The sequence below is a fragment of the Solanum dulcamara genome, chromosome 7 (genome assembly GCF_947179165.1).
Source record: "Solanum dulcamara chromosome 7, daSolDulc1.2, whole genome shotgun sequence".
In the NCBI taxonomy this organism is placed as follows: Eukaryota; Viridiplantae; Streptophyta; class Magnoliopsida; order Solanales; family Solanaceae; genus Solanum; species Solanum dulcamara.
Genome location: NC_077243.1, coordinates 12,095,406 through 12,115,578, shown reverse-complemented (window position 1 = coordinate 12,115,578; position 20,173 = coordinate 12,095,406). Strand labels below are relative to the sequence as shown.

The following is a 20,173-nucleotide window of genomic DNA, read 5'->3' as shown; positions in this document are numbered from 1 at the left end:
CAAATTGTATAACAAGTGACAAACTTAGCTAATCATAATGAAAGTATGTGAATAAGTTTTTGAGTGATGAATTGTCAAAAACACACCTAATTAATTATTTTTTTTTTTAAAGTTTCATATTTAAACTATTGGAAGTATGATTTTAATACCTAAATTATCATTCATTAGTTTGAGACATATACCTCAACTAATATGTGATGATGTGTAATACACTCTCTTTTATTTTTTAAAATTTTTCTTGCCACATGACATTCTATATGGACAAAAACTTCCACCTTGACGATGTTACCTAACAGCTCTCACGTAAGTGTGTGGATGTTGCCTAACAAATATTCGAACCAGGAAATTAAAATCTTGGATGAGCAAAATTAATAAATCTAACCATGTTCTATTACTATTATTATTTGACAAGAGGGAGTTGCTTGAATGGTAAGCATCCATCACTTTCAATTCAAAGATTCTAAATTTGAATCACCAAGAAAGAAAAAAAGGTAAAAACTCCTACGAAGAAGAGGTAAAAAAATAAAAATAAAAATAAAAATACTACTACAATACTTTTGGTACCAATCGAGAATATTTTTAGTGCTTAAAGAACTCTTAAAACTTGACATCAGGTGGACCAACCAGTCAAGAGATTAGTGCACTAATAAAATTAAGTTGCAAAACCTAATTTTACTTACCATAAGCTTGCACATATTTATTGTTCATCATTAATCATCGAAGAACTTGAAAAAATATTAAGCATCAATTATTTTTTTCTTATCATCAACAATATATATTTTGCTTCTTTCGTTGAGAGAGAAAAAAAGGTTTCTATTTTCATGTAGTATAGGTTAGAAATGAATATTAATGTCCCGGCACTGCATGGGATTATCCCCCAAGTAAAATATGTCGATGACAAATTAGCTGTCATGCAAGCTCATTAATTACTTTGTCTTTTATATGGCTTATTTTCTTTTTTAAAATTTATCTAAAAAAATTATCTTTATATTTAAATATAATTTCACTTAATAATTTTTATTTATTCTTAATAAGATGATTTATAGACTATAGTCACATAAATATCTGAATGAATTTTGGACGATAAATTTTTATAGTATTTATTTTATTAAATTTTTATACACAGTTAGATAATGTTACATAAATTGAGAGTAGGTTTTTTAAATCAACCATCAATGGACCTTATGCATTGGTGTCTAACAACACCACTTATTGAAATTTGGACGTTTACATATTTGTCTATGTAAATAGTACTTCATTTACCCTAATATACTTTTTTTTTTAATCTTCTCTTAAGCTTTCTGCATAGAGCCAATAGAAGAGTTATTGCAGCCAAGTTTTCCACTCTTATCATCAACTTTACTAACAGACCAATACTACTGAATCGTTTCTCTATGATATATAAATCTTATATTTTAAATTTAAGCTTATTTGAATCATATTTATGTATTGAATCGTGTGTTTGGAAATAGAGGTTAATAAATTCTGAACCTAGCTTTTCTATTCATAAGCATTAATATTACATAGAGTGAAATACCAGCGATAGAATGCTGATCCACATTATTTAGAAAGCCGGCTAGGTTAAACATAGGGAATTATTAACAATGCATCATTCTTCTTTAGTTTGTAGAATCCAAACGGATAAGGACTGTTATTGAGAGACAAACAGTTGTATCCACTATTAGTGGTCAAGCCGATATCTGCACAATTAAAGTTGTAGTCTGGACATATATATTTACTAAGACAATACCTTAACTTGTAAGAATTAGGTCTCCCCATCTCATATTTCTCAATCTTGAACCAATTCTTTAAGTTATTAGGTCCTGGAAATCCTAAGGTACCACCAGTTACCACGAATCTAGGTGGTTGATTTGGCGCTATGACGTAATCACCAACTTTCCAAATATTTTCGTTAACACACAGCTTTGAAGTTTTAGTTAAGAATATTATACCAACGTCCAGGTTTTCATGCACCAAATGATCACCTCCAATTTTCATAGTAAAGAATTTCACGGGCGTGCCTGGTAAAGGGATACGCGAACTGTCCTGCACGACACCATTTGGGCATTTGGAGTTTCCAAGATCAGCTAAGTATACTCTTCCCCCACCGAGGGGACTACTGAGAATCTTGTACTCCTCGCCAATCTTGAGTGGTTCGCCGTCTAGGTCAAGCACTGGAGTGGATTCATCATTATTTATAAATTGCAGTATTATCATAGTAGTAATAGTTACTGTAGTGGGACTCTAATTATAGTTAGCTTAGGACTCTACAATTCATTTCTATATAAGGAGCATGTACTCTATAGTTTTAAGTATCAATATAGACTTGATTTCTCTCATTCTTTTGTTGAGAATTCTACAGTTATCAACTTCAGTTCTTGAGTAAGATTCTATGGTTCTTACTCTTATTTTTATTTAAAGTTTGCCAACTTATTACTTATAGAATTATGTTAACAATTCATATATTACGGACTCCCTCATGTAATTTGATTCTTGCAAAAATCAATTTATTTTCATTTAATTTTTAGTTCTATTTATTCTAAATTAACAATTAATCAATTCAATCCACGTGCAAAAAGATAAAAGTCGTTTTTCAACCAGGGAGAATTTTGGATATTGAAGTGGATCATCAAAATATAGTGCAGATTGTTTGTGGATGTATTAATACTATGATACAGATCGCCAGAAGTTTGATCGTAACCTTGAGAAGTTATTGGAATTTGTTACTTCCTTCGTTTAATTTGTCTGATTTCTTTTGACTTGACATGAAATTTAAAAAATAATATTTTTTTGAATCTTGTGATCTAAAAAAATTAACCAATACGTTTTTGTTTCAAAATTGGTCCAAATCAAGTTCATATTACTCCAAATTGATAAACAATCTTTTCATATAAATCACAATAATTTTTCAATTATTAGATTCAGCGTAAACCTTCAAAAATAAATAGATCTCTTTGATCTTCAGTAATGTTTTTATAGCTCAATAAAATCCAACAATGTCGCTCGTCAATTTTTGAACCAAATGAAACCAAATCATTAAGGATAACAATATAAATTCTATGGAACATTACATATATAATTCCAATTATCACAAATTAATAAGCAACGAGAAGGAGGAGAAGAAGATGAAAGAGGAGTTTCCTGTCCAAAAATGGCAGGTGTCCTTCCGAAGGAAACTCAACACAAATTCATGAAGTTTGGGTGGGTTAATGTTTTATTTATTTATTAAGTCTGTCTAGTTAATTCACTTAATTTAGTCTATCTAAAAGTTGGACTAATTTGAGCTAAATATGTAATCTAGATTTACTCACAATAAAGTTTGTGAAGATATTTCTTTTCCCTTTAAAATATGATATATATAGTCATAACAAAGAAAAATAAAATTTTGTTAGTTTTACTTGGTATTTCAATTCATTATAAGAAATAAATAAAAAATACAAAATTTGATAAGAGTTGGATGGGCAGATGATTCATGACTCAATGTTTAGCTATCTGAACCTAGGTTGTTTTAGGCCAAGAAATATTTGGGCGGATCATTGATCTATTCATTTATCATCTCATTAGAATTCGACCCAGTCTTAATTCAATTAAGCAGCTTGCCCATATTTGACACCCTTAGTTATATGCTTAAGCTTGAAATAATCTATTGTCAAGAATTTCCTTTCCTAACTTAATCAATGCATGGATCACTCATACAAACACAATGGGGGTGTGTAAAAATGTTGTACGTACGTAATCCTTTCCTTTTTGTTTGCAAATTAATTAAATCTATGGGATATAATAATAATAATAATAATAATAATAATAATAATAATAATAATAATAATAATAATAATAATAATAATAATAATAATAATAATAATAATAATAATAACAAAGTAGGTATTTGAATATTGTTTGTAAGCGGGGATAATTAATAAATGAAGAACGCAACGTAGCTAGCTTCTTTATTCATGAGTAATATTACATGGAGCGATAGAACGATCCACTTTATTTAGCTAGCAAGTTTAGAGGAAATCAACTATGTCTTCATGAAGACAAACTGCTGAAAGCCGTTATTGCCAGCCACCAGACGAGGATAATTTTCATGAGAGGCCACGGTCACATCTTTACACATAAGTTGAGGGGGACAATACAATAACTTGTATTCATATTTCGATCTTACTGTCCCCTCCGTTTCATATTTCATAATCTTGAAGAAGGTGTTTTCATTTCCTAGGGTACCACCAGTTACCACGAACTCTTTATCATCAACTTTCCAAACAGTTTCGTTACCACATGGTTTTGATGTATCATTTGAGAACTTGATATTAATGGCAACCATTTCACGAATCACATCATCATTTGCCTTAAGAACGAATTTCACGGGCATCCCATCTCCAATGTTATCGATGCTCGAAGTGTGCTGCGACACGACGTTTGGGCATTTATGGTTTCCAATATTTTTCCAGTATACGGCTCCGCCTCCAATGAGAGGATTGTTAATAATGTAGTCCTCGCCAATCTTGAGTGGTACGCCGTCCACATCGAGCACTGCAGGGTCTATAAGATTATGAGTAGTTGTGGGGAGGACAATGGGATTGTCGGAAGTGAAAGATCGAGAAAAGGCAACAAAGGGAACCAAAGAGAGGGTAGTTGAAAGCAAGAGGAAGCACAAAATATTAATGGACTTCATATTTAATTTGAGAGTATTGTATAGTTTGCTTGCTATAATTAAGTCTATCTCCAATTTATAGACCATCACATTGCTACCCTAGACCCTAGTTGCATGGCTTCATGTTTGCACGTTTTAGATGTGAATAATATCTATTTTGTCCTTGAATATGTGATGGATATAAACTCTCTATTTTTCTTAACAAATAAAAGGCAACGTTCGCAGAGTTAATTTCACGCGCGGTCATCAAATTTTATGTTAATTCATTAACCAAAATGATCTCTTAAATGTGTTTTTGAGTAGTTTTAGTTTTTTAAGTTTGTCAAAAAATAAGCATATTCCTTCTCCATCAAACACAACTCTAATTATACTTTAAAATTTTTAAATAAAATAAAAAATAATTAATTTTCATGGCCAAATGTGAAAATTAAATACTTTTCATATTTATTAAAATTTTTGAAGTTGGAGTTAGGCCAATATACCCCACATGGTGGGATTACACTGGGTTTGTTGTTGTTGTTGGAGTTAGGCCAATATATTTAGATTTTAGGGGACATTTGACCAATATTGATTTCCTATTTAGATATTTTGCATTCGAGACGTCAGCAAAACACTGTCGTCTGTTCCAAAACCAAAAACAGTTCGAGGAGTTGGCCAGATACGGGTCGAAGTCCTGCCTCAAAAAAGTCAGGAAGTTTGGAATTAAAAAAAGAAAAGAAAAAGTAAGATATGGTTTATCAAGCCTAATTTCAGATAATTTTATCGAAGTTGTGAATTTGATAAGACCAAACTTCGAATATGTTTACTAAACTTTTATGTGAAGACTAACTTCATACAATTTTTACCAAAGTTGTGAATTTAATAAAATCAGACTTCGAACATTATTTTTACTACCTTACTTGCCAAGAAAAATTTCAAACATTTTTGACTAAGGTTATTAAAACCAAAACGAAATGACTAAAGTGAAAAAATAAAAGGGGTATTATTATACTTTTAGGGGGTCGGATCAAGTGGTTGGTCGTTAAATGATTTATAATGGATATTTAATTAAAAAAAAGGGCAGCCCGGTGCACTTAAGTAAGCATGCATATTCCAAAACAGGTCGAGAGACTTTGTAAGTAAGCATGCATATTCCATAGTTGAGTACCTTTATGAGAAAACATTACACAGTTGAATGAATTTTAAGTTAAAAATCAAAGTTAAGTGACTTTTTGAGAAATTTTTTTTATAATTAAGTGACTTTTGAATTAGAAATCAAAGTTGAGTGACTTTCTAATAAAATAGTCCATAATTAAGTGACAATATGAGATATTATCTCAAAAATGTCTGAAGTTGGTCTTGGTAAGCCATCCCAAACTTCAATAAAAATGTATGATTTTAGCCTTTACAAAGCCACGGTTCTGACAAAAATATTTATTTAATCAAATAAGAAGAATAGTATTACTAATTTATCTTTAACAATTTTTTTTAAAATTTTACAAATTTGTTCATGCTCTCAAAAAAGAATTAATTGTAAGATTAAATAAAAAAACTAATTAATTCTTTCTTAAATTATAAATTGACACATAATTTAGGAGAATATATGAATAACTAATATTAAACTGAAGGAGTAAAATTTAGTTGTAACACCTAATTAATTTTACTTATCATACGTCCGTATATAATTATATATAGTTTATCATTAGTCATCAAAGAATTAACGAAGAATGGAGTAGCTGAATTCTGCATTCTTATCATCAACTCTAGGGGACCGTTTATAGATTATCCATAACTAAAACGTGTCAATGAAATACGATGGTAGTTGAGCATATAATATATAGCAGTAGTTTTTTCTTCTTCTTTTTTTAACTCCAACCACCCAAGATACGAGCTTTCGAAGTCGTAGGGGGTTTGGCATAGACCCTTACTTGTATATTAATAAGTAATGAATATATTCGAGGGGGATATAGCAGTAGGGTTAACACATGATAAAAAAAAAATTATTAGATATTTTCAATCTAAACTTAGAGAAACTCTAATTTTATGCGTGTTTTCAATTAGTGCTCATTAAGTAGATAAGTTAATAACTAAACGTATATCATTTTTTTTTAATTATATGCATTAACTTTAATAAGCTGTAAAACCTCAAATTTGATCCAATTAAAACTAAAAAAAATAACATATTTTATGTGGTTAATTTAAAATAAGTGGACGGAAAGTGCTATATTAATGTGGCACTGGAAACTAATGGAAAGGAAGGATGAAATCAAGAACTCTAATAAGCAAATTTTTCAATTTAATTTGCATGCCGTACGCAAAGTTTCCAAAATACATAAAAATGTTACTATTAATTTAAACACTCTGAAGACTGTTTTTAATTAATTAAATCTAAGTTACACATTCTAGAAAAGTGAAAACTTTATGAATATGAAATAGAGAGTAGGTGGATTCAAAAGAGATAACCTAAACTCCCGATTTAGAACTTGAAATTTAAAATTTTGAAATTTTAAAGTTGTAATTTTTGAAATTTAAAATTATATTGGAACATGCATTTATAAAGTTTAGTGAGTAAGTTCTAAGAACCCAAAACCGATCTGGATTAATTTTTAGAACTTGAAAATTTTGTGAAGATAGATTGTCAAAATTTACGACCAAACTCTAGCTAAATAGTAAATACTTTTTTTATTTATTTTTATTTGTCATATTTGAATTTGGGACACCCATTAAGAAAATAATTATCAACATGACTATTTTACCACACTACCTGGCCTTATTGATTGTGTTTAGAATTATGTCTTGAAAAATGATTTAGTGAATAAATAATTAATTTTAAGAATAAAACATGAAAAAATCAATAGTCTTTTCTCAGTGTATTAAAAAAGATAAATAAAAATAAAAATTATTTTAAGAATAGTAAATAATAAATAAAAATGAACGAAGGAATAAGTGATTAAACGGAAAAGGCAAGTCCCTTTCTTATCATTGATTAATTAACTCCACGTTGCAATAATTATGTATAATTTTTGTTTTATTTTAAGGGGGAAATGATGAAAATTGAATTTTGATCTGAAAATAATTCAAATTAAATCACCTTCAAGTGATCCCAAACCTTAAATAGAAATTGTTTGAAGTGATTTTTGAAAAATCCAAACAATGCTATCTCAAATATAACATCAATTTTCAAATAAAAGAAATTAAAATTTTAGATTTTTCTTATTTCCCGTGACTTATGCTAATGATATTGATTATAGAAGGCAATAATGCTAAGAAAAGTCTTTATCATGTCATCAATCAACCAGGTTCTTTTTTATTTTTTTTATTTTAATATATATATAAACATTTTGTCTTATTTTGCTTCCATGTGTTTATGGTGAGAAATGGAGAGCGTAGGGACCCCCTCGTGTAAAATGATTCTTGCAAAAAAACAATTATTTTCATGTAATTTATGGTTATATTTATTCTACTAATAAAAAAAGGCTAATCAATTCAATCTACCTGCAAAAAGATCAAAGGGAGATGTTTGGATACTGTAGTACTGGAACATCAAAATACAGTGCAAATTATTTTTGTGGATATATGTACTAAAACTATGATACAAATCGTCAAAATTTGATCATAATCCCGATAATTCATAAGAATTTGTTATATAATTTTGATGAATTGTTATAATTTATTATGTAAAAATTTCATCGATTCAATTTTATTTTAAAATTGATCCAGTTATTAGATTCAACATAAACCTTTAAAAATAAATACATTCACTTTATCTTCGATCCTTAAACATTTTCAACCTCAATAAAATTAATCAACGTTGCTCTTCAATTTTTTCAACCAAATGAAACCAAAGTATAACAATAAAAGTTCAATGGAACATTTTATATATATAATTCCAATCACAAATTAATAAGCAACAAGAAGGTGGAGAAGAAGAAGATGGAGAAGGAATTTACTGGCTGGAATCTAAAATTGTTAAGGTTGTTTTAATAAGGTCAAAAATGGAAGATGTCCTTCTGTAGGAAACCCAACGCAACTTCGTGAAGTTTGGGCGGGTTAATGTTGTTCCATTTATTTATTAAGTCAGTCTATCGTATAATTTAGTCCATCTATAAGTTGGATTGATTCCAGATAAATAGGTAATCGATCAAGATTGACTCACGACATGGCTGACTCTTGCTTAAAACAATTAAGGCATATGTGTTACGCCCTCAATTTTGAGGGACCTCATATTTTAATCAAGAACAAATTATATGTAAATTTTTTCATGGTAGAAAAACATTAATTATTCATGATAAAAGTACATTTCTTTTTATAAAAAATAATAGAGTAATATTCTAAAAATATATGAACTGATAGTTGACAAGTGTTGAATAAATTATACTGTATTTTTTTTATTTTCTTCTTAAATTTTCAAGCATTACAACACCAATATTAAAGTAGGTTATAACGTGTTATTGTTAAAAATAAGGGATCAGCTGAAGATATATATATGGAATAGGTTATACAACCTGGTCCAATCAACATACAACTGAAGTTTGAGTCACAATAGGACTAGACTGCTATATCAACTAGGCTACTACTTTCTGTACTAGCTAAAGTCGACTATGATTAGATTATTTATAAATTGCAGTATTATCATATTAGTAATAGTTATTGTAGTCGGACTCTATTTATAGCTAGCTTAGGACTCTACAATTCACTCCTATATAAGGAGCATGTACTCTATAGTTTTAATTATCAATACAATCTTAATTTCTCTCATTCTTTTGTCGAGAATTCTACATGGCATCAGATCATTAAAGTTCTCCCCCTATCTTTGAGTATTGATTAAAAAAATGAAGAAGAAGGAACCAGACGTTCAAACTGCAATGACCACCTCCACTAACACTCTATCAATCTCCTCCACTAACACTCTATCCATCTCCTCACTTCACCAACTCATTGCCTCTTGCTCCATTAAACATAAATCATCAAACTATCTCATATGGATGATGCAGTTGATTCATGTGATGAGACTTATAACTTGTCTCATTACAGAGAATGTGTGACACCCCGGAATTGTTTTTTCCACAAAGACTCGAACATTTCTTCATGTGTGGGTAGACTCGGACCGGAGGAATTGTAATTCTACACATGACTGAGGATTAATTCCTAAGTATTTGAAGTGTGCGAGATGTGTTTAGGGGTCATGAGGGATCTCTAACACAAAGTCGAGTCCAAAGAACTCCAATCGATTAAGTTTTCGGACGAGTTAGTTTAAGGGTAAACTTCAAACAACTATATATCATAGGATATAAAGAACTGGGTGGACCACGACCTACCAAATTAATGGTATTTGAGTCTTCTTTCCAACGCCACCAAGATTGCAATTTTTGGAGTTCGGAGTCAAAAGTTATGACCATGTTACTACAGACTATACTGCAGGAATTTCAAGCCTGGGTGAAATTTAGGCTTGGCGCTCTAGTGGCGCCCCACGCCACTATAGCGCCAGAAAATAGCCTCACTAGTTTGGGGCTTGGCGCGATGCGCCACTAAAAGTTGTGCAGGGTTTTAAGCCTATTTTGGCTTGGCACTGCAGTGGAGCGACACACCACTATAGCGCCAGCAAGGTTTTTGCCCAATTTTTCAGATTTTTGAAAAGGGGCAATTTGGACTTTTTTCTAATTATATATACTCTATCCTTGAATGTTTTGGGATAAGTTTTCAGCCCCCACTCTCTCTCTAAAAGCCCTAGGAGCTTCTCTCTCTCTCTCTTCTTCTTCTTCTCCATTTCCAACAAGAAGGGTCCAAGAGCTTCAAGATTTGAGTTCTCCATTGAAGACCCAACACAAGGCTTTCTTCAAAGTCTTCAAACAAGGTATGTAAGGCTAACCTAAAATATGGATTGGGTTCTTCCATATGTCCATAGATGTGTTGGTTAGGAGTTGTGAAAGAGTTGCACCTTCTAAAAAGGTTTTCTTGAAAGTTTTCCTAAACTATAGAATGTTTTTAAGTACTATTAGTTGATTGATGTTTTTAATGACTTGAGTTACTAAATAGTTATTTTTCATATTATTAACTACTAATGTATCTTTGTATATAGATTTATAGGTATTGACGATATTCTTGAGTTGAGTTTTGTTGAGAGTATGGGTTCATGTTTCATTCACATGAAACCAAGATGAGATTTCTTGTCATAAATGTCTTGAGGTTGAGATGGATAGTTATGTGTATGTATGTATTGATTGGAATTAAAAGAATGAATTGGATAGTTAAGAATGCCCTTTGTCTTCTATAAAATAAACATAGGACTAAAATAAGGATTTCGGAGTGTATGTTTGATGATTGATGTGATGACGATATTTGATGATGATGTGATGATAATGTTTGATGATGATGTGAATGATGATATATGATGATGATGTTTGATGACGATGTGAATGATAATATTTGACGATGATGTAAATGAAGAGGTCTTGTTGATGAGGGTCTTATGTGATGAAGTGGATTGGAGTCTAATGTGATTATGTGATATGCGATCTACCTAATTTGATGTGGTTGGAGTCTTATGAGCATTTTGAAAATAAATTATTTATGAACCTTTTTGCATAAACTATTTATACACTACTTTGAGTCTAAAGAATTATTAGTTTCATCTTTGATTTAGGAAGGAGTTTAAGTATGAATTGAGTATGATGAGCCTTTAAATGAGTTGAGTATTTTTACATTAAAGTATCTATTTTGAGTTTGATTTGAGGAGTTGAAATTATATTTTAATGTACAAAATATTTTCTGCATTCATTGAGTTGAGATTGTATAAATTTTTAAAGAGAAGAGTTTGATGATTTGAGATGAGTCGATTTGAAAGAAGGTCTAATGAGACTTGTCATTATGAGTTAATTGAGTTGAAATGAGAACAGAGTTGATGAAGTGGCAATGTTCCACATGAAACTAGCCGTGAGGGCTTGTTTGAGATGATTGGAGCAGTTTTATGAGCATGGAGTCATGAGAGGAGTATCGAGCACCGAATTGGGCAAGAGTATAGTCCATACTCGAACCCAATACCTATGTTTCCAAATGTAGGGGGGATTGAACCATTAAGTAGGATGCTTCCCCGAGAGATTTGTCCTGACATTATAGGAATTGGTTGGATTGGATCTATGAGTGTTTGATTCGTTCATACCCCGGCAAAGTATGAATGGGCGCAGCAACAACGTCGTTTTTTTGTACTATCACTGGCTTATAAGTGATGGTTGTCGGATAAGAGAAACCCCCATTTAGGTCTTGATAGTGCTCTGAGTCAATTGAGTTGAGTGAGTTGCTATATGCTTATGAGTTAGTCCTGTCTAAACTATTTCTTGTTAGACTTAGGACACTTGAGTGAGTTGTTACATATTTATTGAGTTGAGTCCTTTGAGTTAAATTATAAAACGTTGCATAATTTAATTTGTATATTTGCTCAGTTGAGTCCTTTGAGCTGATTGTTGAGTTGAATGTTGAATAGATTGTATATGGTCGGATTAGAATAGATGAATTATGATTGCATTGAATAGAATGGTATGTGATTAGATTGGATTTGATTATTGAGTTGATTATTGAGTTGAGTGTATATGATCGGATTGTACATGATTGAAAGGGATCGAATTGTAAATGATTTGGTTGAACTGTATTATACATTATTGGATTGGATTGTATGGTATATGATTGGTCTCTGTCTAAACTGTATCCTTACTTTAGATTTACGACGTTTTATTTGAGTCCCTCTTATCTTACTGAGTTGAGATATTTGAACCAGCATTACTCTTCCTTGAGGTATGTTTCATTCTGCCATTTTACATACCAGTACATTCCACATACTGACGCCATTTGGCCTGCATCATTTCATGATGCAGAGATAGGTTTATGAGATCATCAATAGGAGTATCATTGGGGATCTATTTGCACTCAGCGTATTGGTGAGTCCTCCCCTACATTCGGAGGACACCGTTTGTGTATTCTTACATCGAGTTAGCCCTTTTTATTTTTATTTGAGGTAGCCATGAATATGTCATTGGCACCAATTAGATAGTAGTGATAGAGGCTTCATAGACTAGACAGTGATGCGTCGATTGGGTATTTCTTTCCTTAAATTATTCTTATCAAACTATTTATAATAACAAATATTAGAGTTGATTTGTTGGCCCATGGCCTTTATTCTTTGAGTTAGACTGATGTTTGAGTTGCCCACCGAATATTTTCTTTATTCTTTTGTTTTCCGCTGATTGAATGCATGAACGGATGTGTGATCAGGCTATGTGGTTCGCTTGGGAGCCAGAAATGGTTTCTGAGTGCCGGTTACGTCTAGGGTACCCTCCCGGGGCGTGACAGAATGAACTAACTAAAAGTAGTTGTTCCACTGAAAAAGCTGTTGAGAAAGTTGTCTTAGGAGGAGAAAAATGTCTTGCTAAGCCGTAGGATCTCAGGCACCTTAACAGAAGAAAGCATGTACCTGATTATGGGAAGCTTAACTGCCAAGGAGATGTGGAAATTGTTGGAAGATATTTATCTTCAAGCAATAAAAGATAAAGAGTTTTAGTTCAAACACCATCATCAAAGTGTTAAGCAACGAACCAAAAAAATTGATGAATATATTAAGAAATTCAAAAGCATATGTGATGTCCTTGCAGCCATACACAAACCATTAGATAAAGATAATAAAGTAATCAATTTTACTCGAGGTTTAGGTCTCAAATACAAGACCTTCATGATAGTCATGCTAGGTAAAGCATCATATCCCACTCTTAATAATTTTTTTAATAATCTAATGGGTTTTGATACAAGGGAAGATGAAGAAGAGGTGTCACAACAGAATCCTAACATGACATTCTCTGCCCAAAGAGGCAGGGGAAGAAAAAACAACAACTTCAACTCCAGAGGAAGAGATAATAGCACAAAGAAGAAACTACTAGAAAACTGGAGAGAAGCAAATTCAATGGCATTATTGAATGCCTCTGAAGATTATCTTCCTCAACAAGAACAACTATCACAAACGTGTTACACGGGTGAAGACAACAATAGTTGGTATATAACTTCTGGAGTGAACACTGAATTGGGTTGGTTTGTGCTTGCTCAAGTTCAACAATAACTCAGTTTCTATTCATACTAAAGCATCGAAAAAACCGGTCTTTGCTGGGTTTTGTTTTGGTCCATGGATCAGCTAGGTAGTTATTCATACTAAAGCATTGACAAAACAAGTTTTTGCTGGGTTTCAACGCAAACTAGGAGTAATCGTTCCTCCACTCTCTAGCTTGAGGGAAAGTGTTGAAGATAAGGGAAGTTGAAGATATATATGAAACATGTTATACAACCTGGTCCAATCAACGTACAAACTGGAGTTCGAGTCACCCTAGGACTAGACTCCTATATCGACTAGGCTACTATTTTCTGTACTAACTGAAGTTGACTAAGATTAGATTATTTATAAATTGCAGTATTATCATAGTACTAATAGTTATTTTAGTGGGACTCTAATTATAGCTAGCTTAGGACTCTACAATTCAATTTTTATATAAGGAGCATGTACTATATAGTTTTAAGTATCAATATAACCTTGATTTCTCTCATTCTTTTGTTGAGAATTATACAGTTATCAACTTCAGTTCTTGAGTCAGATTCTATGGTTCTTACTCTTATTTTTATTTAAAGTTTGCCAACTTATTACTTTTAGAATTATGTTAACAATTCATATATTACGGACTCCCTCATGTAATTTGATTCTTGCAAAAATCAAATTATTTTCATTTAATTTTTAGTTCTATTTATTCTAAATTAACAATTAATCAATTCAATCCATGTACAAAAAGAGAAAAGTCGTTTTTCAACCAGGGAGAATTTTGGATATTGAAGTGGATCATCAAAATATAGTGCAGATTATTTGTGGATGTATTAATACTATGATACAAATCGCTAGAAGTTTGATCATAACCTTGAGAAGTTATTGGAATTTGTTACTTCCTTCGTTTAATTTGTCTGGCTTCTTTTGACTTGACATGAAATTTAAAAAATAATATTTTTTTGAATCTTGTGATCTAAAACATTTAACCAATACGTTTTTGTTTCAAAATTGGTCCAAATCAAGTTCAAATTACTCCAAATTGATAAACAATCTTTTCATATAAATCACAATAATTTTTCAATTATTAGATTCAGCGTAAACCTTCAAAAATAAATAGATCTCTTTGATCTTCAGTAATGTTTTTATAGCTCAATAAAATCCAACAATGTCGCTCGTCAATTTTTGAACCAAATGAAACCAAATCATTAAGGATAACAATATAAATTCTATGGAACATTACATATATAATTCCAATTATCACAAATTAATAAGCAACGAGAAGGAGGAGAAGAAGATGAAAGAGGAGTTTCCTGTCCAAAAATGGCAGGTGTCCTTCCGAAGGAAACTCAACACAAATTCATGAAGTTTGGGTGGGTTAATGTTTTATTTATTTATTAAGTCTGTCTAGTTAATTCACTTAATTTAGTCTATCTAAAAGTTGGACTAATTTGAGCTAAATATGTAATCTAGATTTACTCACAATAAAGTTTGTGAAGATATTTCTTTTCCCTTTGAAATATGATATATATAGTCATAACAAAGAAAAATAAAATTTTGTTAGTTTTACTTGGTATTTCAATTCATTATAAGAAATAAATAAAAAATACAAAATTTGATAAGAGTTGGATGGGCAGATGATTCATGACTCAATGTTTAGCTATCTGAACCTAGGTTGTTTTAGGCCAAGAAATATTTGGGCGGATCATTGATCTATTCATTTATCATCTCATTAGAATTCGACCCAGTCTTAATTCAATTAAGCAGCTTGCCCATATTTGACACCCTTAGTTATATGCTTAAGCTTGAAATAATCTATTGTCAAGAATTTCCTTTCCTAACTTAATCAATGCATGGATCACTCATACAAACACAATGGGGGTGTGTAAAAATGTTGTACGTACGTAATCCTTTCCTTTTTGTTTGCAAATTAATTAAATCTATGGGATATAATAATAATAATAATAATAAAAAAGTAGGTATTTGAATATTGTTTGTAAGCGGGGATAATTAATAAATGAAGAACGCAACGTAGCTAGCTTCTTTATTCATGAGTAATATTACATGGAGCGATAGAACGATCCACTTTATTTATTTTTTATTTTTTATTTTTTTTAAAGAAAAAGAAGGCGAAGCTCAGATATATATCGATCCACTTTATTTAGGTAGCAAGTTTAGAGGAAATCAACTATGCCTTCATGAAGACAAACGGAAGAGAGCCGTTATCGACAGCCACCAGACGAGTATAATTTTCATGAAAGATCAGGTCCACATCTTTACACATAAGTTGAGGGGGACAATACAATAACTTGTATACATTTTCCGATCCTATCGACTTCTTATCATATTTCATAATCTTGAAGAAGCTGTTTTCATTTCCTAGGGTACCACCAGTTACCAGGAACTCTTTATCATCAACTTTCCAAACAGTTTCGTTAGCACATGGATCTGATGTATCAGGTGAGAACATGATATTAATGGAAACCATTTCACGAATCACATCACCATATGCCTTATGAACGAATTTCACGGATGTCCCTTTTCCGAGAAAAGGGGGAATCGAAATGCGCTGCGACACAACGTTTGGGCATTTATGGCCTCCAATATTGGCCCAGAATACGGGTCCGACTCCTAAGTGAGCATTCCGAATAGTGTACTTCTCGCCAATCTTGAGTGGTACGCCTTTCACGTCGAGCACTGCAGGGTCTATAGGATTATGAGTAGATGTGGGGAGGACAATGGGATTGTCAGAAGTGAAAGATCGAGAAAAGGCAACAAAGGGAACCAAAGAGAGGGTAGTTGAAAGCAAGAGGAAGCACAAAATATTAATGGACTTCATATTTAATTTGAGAGTATTGTATAGTTTGCTTGCTATAATTAAGTCTATCTCCAATTTATCAGTACAAACAACATGTACTGGTAGGCATCATCGATCAACCCGATACCTACCGCATAATATAAAGAAATCAACGAGAAGACAACATGTTCTTAAGAAATACACCACCAAACCTTTATGCGTACCTCTTACTATTCTTGATAACTTCATTTAATTCGTTCAATCCTAACTCTCATCCCTTCTAGTTGGTCCGCTGCCAACTCTAATACAAATCAAGGCTAACCCTTCTATCACATAAAGGAGTTCCAATACTACGGGTCACTACTAACTCTATCTAACAAGTCTATTACCTTTAGCTTTCACACCAATACCTGACCCTAAAATTATTAACATCTAACTTGTAAACATTTAAGTGAACTAAGACTTACCTCATAACCGTACTAGCCTATTATTGTGGGATCTATCCTTCTCTGGCGGCCTCGCCACAATGGAATTCCTCCCGCCAGAGTGGCCTGGCCGTAGACAGTAACTTTGACTTCTCCCCCAATGTCCTTTTTTTCACATATACCAATAGGACACCATCAATATCTAACTCTATATCACTAATCTTATTAAAACCACACATCAACTGCTCTCCGCTTGTTTACCACGGCCTCACACCTACGATATGGATGCATCTAGCAACCATAACATAATCTGAACATGCATATATAGAGAAACACATTACCAATTTACCATTTTAAGAGCAACATACAGTTTCGTCGTGTAAATCTCAATTACAACTGTTAACATGGTAACACTTGGACCTTCGGTCCTTTCATATCAATTATAACACAGAATGAGCATTCTCAATTATCATCAAGTAAGTTTCTCTATCATCACACATATAGTCAAGATCAATTTACAGACGATAGTCACTCAATGGTTCTCTCATGGAACCCATACCCAAACTATTAGTGTGTCTGCATGACACCCAATCTAATATTTAGTATTTGTCGGAATGTGACACCCAATTCAATATATATGTCGAAACGTGACACCTGATCTAGTATCACAATCACAATGCATAATCATAGTCCATAACGAATAGTTCACATACTTGCACAAATAAATAATCAGGCTCATTGCATGTAATTGTTCAAAATTATTCATTTTATTAGTTTTATTTCATCTTATTGCATGAATGTGCATTACTCAACCATTTTATATGGAATTTTCACTATGGACCCCTTTGATTATCACAAGTCTCAGGATCTCACTCTAACCCAATAATTTCCTTATACATTAACTTTACAAGGACCATCAACCATATCAACAAGAAGTATTAAGTTTAACAATCAAGACTGTCATGCCCCGAGAGGGTACCCTAGGCGTGGCCGGCACTCAGAAACCATTTTTGGCTTCCGAGAGAACCACTTGGTCTCATTTCTTATTTATTCATCAGCGGAAGACTTAAGAATACTAATGTGGGCTTGTCATAATCAAAGGAAAAATAGATAATTCTTAGAAGAAGTAGTTTCTAAGAAGAACTACTCCGATTACATCATCAAACTCTGTTTATGAAGACTCTAATACTCTTAGATGGTGCCAATGACATGTCCATGGCTACCTTAAAAGAAAGATAATACTCAACAATAATTAAAGGATAAAGAGTTCCTCCGAATACAAGAAGAACTTACCAAATAGCTGAAAAATAATGATCTTCAACGAAACGCCTGTTGAAGATCTCTAACACCTGTATCTGCATCATAAAACGATGCAGGTCGAATGACGTCAGTACGTGGAATGTACGAGTATGTAAAATGGCAGAAAGGTAAGGACAAATATCAATAAACTCCTCTCAAGAAAACTCAGCTCAAAACTCTACATTATCTCAATATCAATATGTAATACAAGTTTAAAATATAATAATAAAAATAATATTAATAAGCAATGCTTACTCAGTTGGGAGTTTCTCTAATCGACAACTATCACTTATGAGCTAGCGATGATACAACGAAGCGATGTTGTTGCCACATCTATCCAATACCTTGCCAGGGTAAAGGACATCACCATCTTGGACCCATTCATCAAAGTCCTCTTTTTGGGACTTAAGAGGCATAGCCTCCATCCTACGCTGGCTACATAGTTCTGGGGTTTGAGTCAATTAATCTCTTACCCAACTCGGTGCTCAATACTACTCCCAAAATATGTGCTCATATTAAACTCATCATCTAGTCTCATTGGACTTTAATTTAAATCATCAAACTCATCTCATTTCATGTTCGTCAATCATTATACTTTCAAAAACATTATTTACATCTCATCAAAATATCTTGCTCAAAATATCATTTGCTCAAATTCATTCAAACTCAACTCTTTTGCTCTTTCAAAATTCAGTAAAATACATATATAGTATTAATTCATATAACTTTCTTTTTATCAATAAAAATAATAAAAAGCCAACATCTTTACTCAAAACATGTGTAAAAATATTTATGAACATCAAATCAATTAGGATTCATGGGAAAGTAGCCATGAACAATAATTCCAATAATATGACAGATAACAATAATAATAATATTAATGCATAAATATATCAAACTCAATAGAAGAAGAATTAATTTATTTAGAATTCAAGATTTGGATAAAACTCAACTATAACTCAATTATAATGAATTTAAATATTGGGCGCATGGACGAACTCAATCCAATGCTATGAAAGACTTACATACCTTAAATTCGAAGGTTTACTCCGAATTGGAACACTCTTGGACCCCTAGCCTTTTCTTCTCGTCGGAGCGTTTTGTGTACTACCCGAAGTATAACAATCACCGGAGTAGTATTTTTATACTACTAAAACTAAAACTATATTTGAGAAGAAGTATATAGAGAAAAGAAATGCTTAAGAAAGCTTGATGAATAAAATAAGGAAATAAGGTGGGTATTTATAGGTGGGAAAGAGGGACCTAACAATAAATAAAATAATTATAAAGAAAATCTGAAAATTTAATAGAATATATTGATGTCATGGATGATGTTAAATAGAGGAAAATTTATGTCATGAATGATGTCAAATGTATCTAGATATTTCCATGGTAGGTAAGATGAGTTCTTTTTAACAGAATACTCTTTTTCGAAGCTGCGTTTGAATAAGATAAATTTCTTATTAGGATTTAGTGTCTTCATAAGAATTGTAGATATGGAATTCTAATTTCATATCGTTCAAGAATTAACCAATTTGGAGCAACCTACAGTGAGATATGAATTTTCTTCTACAAATACTTCATTTCGTCACATCACACTGTCTTACAATAATTAATTTATTTGACCTACTTAATCTCCGAAACGTAAATTCTGGTCTTCATAAAAGTTATAGGTAATGATGTTTTGGTTACTCAAAAATTTGAATCACCTAATTTGGACCAACCTATGAAAGGTTATGCCCAAAATACAGAGGCTGTATTATTTTCATCAAGAATTGAAATACCGACATACAATATTTTAGGGGTGGTTACAAAGACCTAGACTATCGTCACCAGTCACAGCATACTCATAACCCACATAGTACATTCCTACCATAATCACCAATAACAACATATTCAGCCATTCAGACTCCGTGTCCGGATTCCTAAACATGAAATATCCTATCAATCTA

General features: G+C 32.0%; 3 protein-coding genes across 3 annotated transcripts; all 3 read right to left on the bottom strand.

Annotated features, from left to right (window-relative positions):
* Window positions 1-1,581: 1,581 nt before the first annotated feature.
* Window positions 1,582-2,217, bottom strand: LOC129894515 (cysteine protease inhibitor 7-like). Its single transcript, XM_055970226.1, has one exon. The coding sequence runs from the start codon at window positions 2,215-2,217 to the stop codon at window positions 1,582-1,584; it is 636 nt and encodes a 211-aa protein (XP_055826201.1).
* Window positions 2,218-3,917: 1,700 nt separating this feature from the next.
* Window positions 3,918-4,714, bottom strand: LOC129895177 (cysteine protease inhibitor 1-like). Its single transcript, XM_055970855.1, has one exon. It carries the CDS (start codon window positions 4,673-4,675, stop codon window positions 4,022-4,024), a length of 654 nt encoding a protein of 217 aa, XP_055826830.1. The 5' UTR covers window positions 4,676-4,714; the 3' UTR covers window positions 3,918-4,021.
* An 11,134-nt stretch (window positions 4,715-15,848) lies between these two features.
* LOC129895762 (cysteine protease inhibitor 8-like) lies at window positions 15,849-16,562 on the bottom strand. Its single transcript, XM_055971523.1, has one exon. It carries the CDS (start codon window positions 16,537-16,539, stop codon window positions 15,889-15,891), a length of 651 nt encoding a protein of 216 aa, XP_055827498.1. The 5' UTR covers window positions 16,540-16,562; the 3' UTR covers window positions 15,849-15,888.
* Between the last annotated feature and the right edge of the window lie 3,611 nt (window positions 16,563-20,173).

Coding starts and splice junctions, on each gene's coding strand:
- LOC129894515 (XM_055970226.1), bottom strand. CDS start 2,217: ATGATAATACTGCAATTTATAAATAATGATGAATCCACTCCAGTGCTT.
- LOC129895177 (XM_055970855.1), bottom strand. CDS start 4,675: ATGAAGTCCATTAATATTTTGTGCTTCCTCTTGCTTTCAACTACCCTC.
- LOC129895762 (XM_055971523.1), bottom strand. CDS start 16,539: ATGAAGTCCATTAATATTTTGTGCTTCCTCTTGCTTTCAACTACCCTC.